General features: G+C 34.1%; 1 protein-coding gene across 1 annotated transcript in view; it reads left to right on the forward strand.

Annotated features, from left to right (window-relative positions):
* Nucleotides 1–944: 944 nt before the first annotated feature.
* The window catches only part of LOC111084184 (mannosyl-oligosaccharide 1,2-alpha-mannosidase IA-like), a gene marked incomplete at both ends in the record, with an annotated part of 4,296 nt that continues 3,200 nt past the window's right edge, over nucleotides 945–2,040 (forward strand). The window contains 2 exons of the mRNA XM_022380962.1: nucleotides 945–1,185; nucleotides 1,366–1,481. Coding sequence (XP_022236670.1) covers nucleotides 945–1,185; nucleotides 1,366–1,481 — 357 coding nt within the window. The remainder of the gene's footprint in view (nucleotides 1,186–1,365; nucleotides 1,482–2,040) is intronic.

A 2,040-nucleotide genomic window follows, 5' to 3' on the forward strand; every position in this document is an offset into this window, starting at 1 on the left:
AGAGAAGTGAATATTGTTTGAAGTTAAGATTTTCTTCACCCAAAAATATATTTGGGAAAGATACTCACCTCTTCATAGAACTTCTCACCCTTCCTCCTCTCTTCTGATGTGTTTCTTTTGCCTCAAAAATGAGCTTCTGTTGAAACATGAATGCTACAAATGGAGGATGGGTTGCCCTCCTGTTGAGCAATGGATGTGCTCTATTGATGATCACATCATAGACTGGGCTGTAGGTGTTGGGAATTTCATTCAAGGCTTGTCACATGCACCAAAATGTTTTTAGCAGTGACATGAGGTAATAGCTGTCAGTTCTGTAGAGAGGTGAGCATCTATCTGGAATACATTTTAAGGTAAGGAAAATGTGAATTTTCAAGTTCTATAGATTAAAAAGTTCAACTGGCTTCTCCCAAATAATACTCCTTAAAATTTTATATAATTAAGTTAGTTAATTAACTTTAAGCAGAATTCTGAACACTAAAATTAAAAAATGTATATTTCTATTTTCTCAATGTAAAAAATAATTTTGTGTTCTTAACTAGATGTTAAACTTATTTATGTTCTTTGTTTTTAGTCCAACTTAATCAAAAGAATTTACAAAACTTCCATGAACAGGCAGAGTTGCATTTTCTGAAGTTATTCTTTGTTTTATATCTCCAAGATGAGTTTTAATTTAAGTTTTTGGTTGTAGGTAGTTGCACGTTGTAACGGAGAAGGCATAACATAAACCAGCATTTATCAGATATGATGATACTCATTTGGAAGGAATCTTAGCTTTGATATACATATACATGAAAAAAATTTCTGACGGAGATATTTTCATGTTTATTATCTTTCAAAATTAACCTTGAATGGTATGGTGTACCTTTCTCAAGAAGTGGAAAAACTTTTAGAATGTTTAACCTTTGTAGAAAGTAAAGGTTGTTAGTTTTTTTACATAACAATATACCTTCATATTATTATTAAACAGTGGTACCAGTAAGAATTATGCTTGGGCCTCCAGCTCCAGCTCAATCTTGGCAGAATTTGGAAGCCTTCATCTGGAATTCATGTATCTAAGTGAGATCACTGGCAATCTTGTCTACAAAGAAAAAGTTTTCAAGATAAGGGAAGTGCTTATGAAATTAGAAAAACCTCAAGGCCTTTACCCAAATTACTTAAATCCAAGAACTGCCAGATGGGGTCAGCGTAAGTATTCATAGTCTGATATTGAAATATTGATTTTTACATCTTTGATAAAAATAGGTTGGTACAGATCATTCATGGCCTGATGCCAAAGTATTGATTTTACATCTGTGATAAACATAAAACTTTGTGATTCTGTTGTTTTGTTTTCTGGCATGTTAAACTAATAATTCTTGAACTTAGATCACATATCTCTGGGTGCTCTTGGAGACAGCTTCTACGAGTACTTATTGAAGGCTTGGATCCAGTCTGGTGGGGAAGACCAACAAGCTAGACAAATGTACGATGAAGCAATACAGGTAAGAGTCATATTTTTGTATGTGTGATGGTGCAGATTTATGTTTCTATATGATTACTTATTGAAGGCTTGGATTCCAGTCTGGTAGGGGAAGACCAACAAGCTAGACAAATCCACTATGAAACAATACAGGTAAGAGTCACATTTTTGTATGTGTGATGGTGCAGTTTTATGTTTCTATATGATTACTTATTGAAGGCTTGGATCCAGTCTGGTAGGGAAGACCAACAAGCTAGACAAATCCACTATGAAACAATACAGGTAAGAGTCACATTTTTGTATGTGTGATGGTGCAGTTTTATGTTTCTATATGATTACTTATTGAAGGCTTGGATTCAGTCTGGAGGTGAAGACCAACAAGCTAGACAAATACATTATGAAACAATACAGGTAAGAGTCACATTTTTGTATGTGTGATGGTGCAGTTTTATGTTTCTATATGATTACTTATTGAAGGCTTGGATTCAGTCTGGTTGGGAAGACCAACAAGCTAGACAAATCCACGATGAAACAATACAGATAAGAGTCACATTTTTGTATGTGTGATGGTGCAGTTTTAT

Source organism: Limulus polyphemus, unplaced genomic scaffold (assembly GCF_000517525.1).
Source record: "Limulus polyphemus unplaced genomic scaffold, Limulus_polyphemus-2.1.2 Scaffold14416, whole genome shotgun sequence".
In the NCBI taxonomy this organism is placed as follows: domain Eukaryota; kingdom Metazoa; phylum Arthropoda; class Merostomata; order Xiphosura; family Limulidae; genus Limulus; species Limulus polyphemus.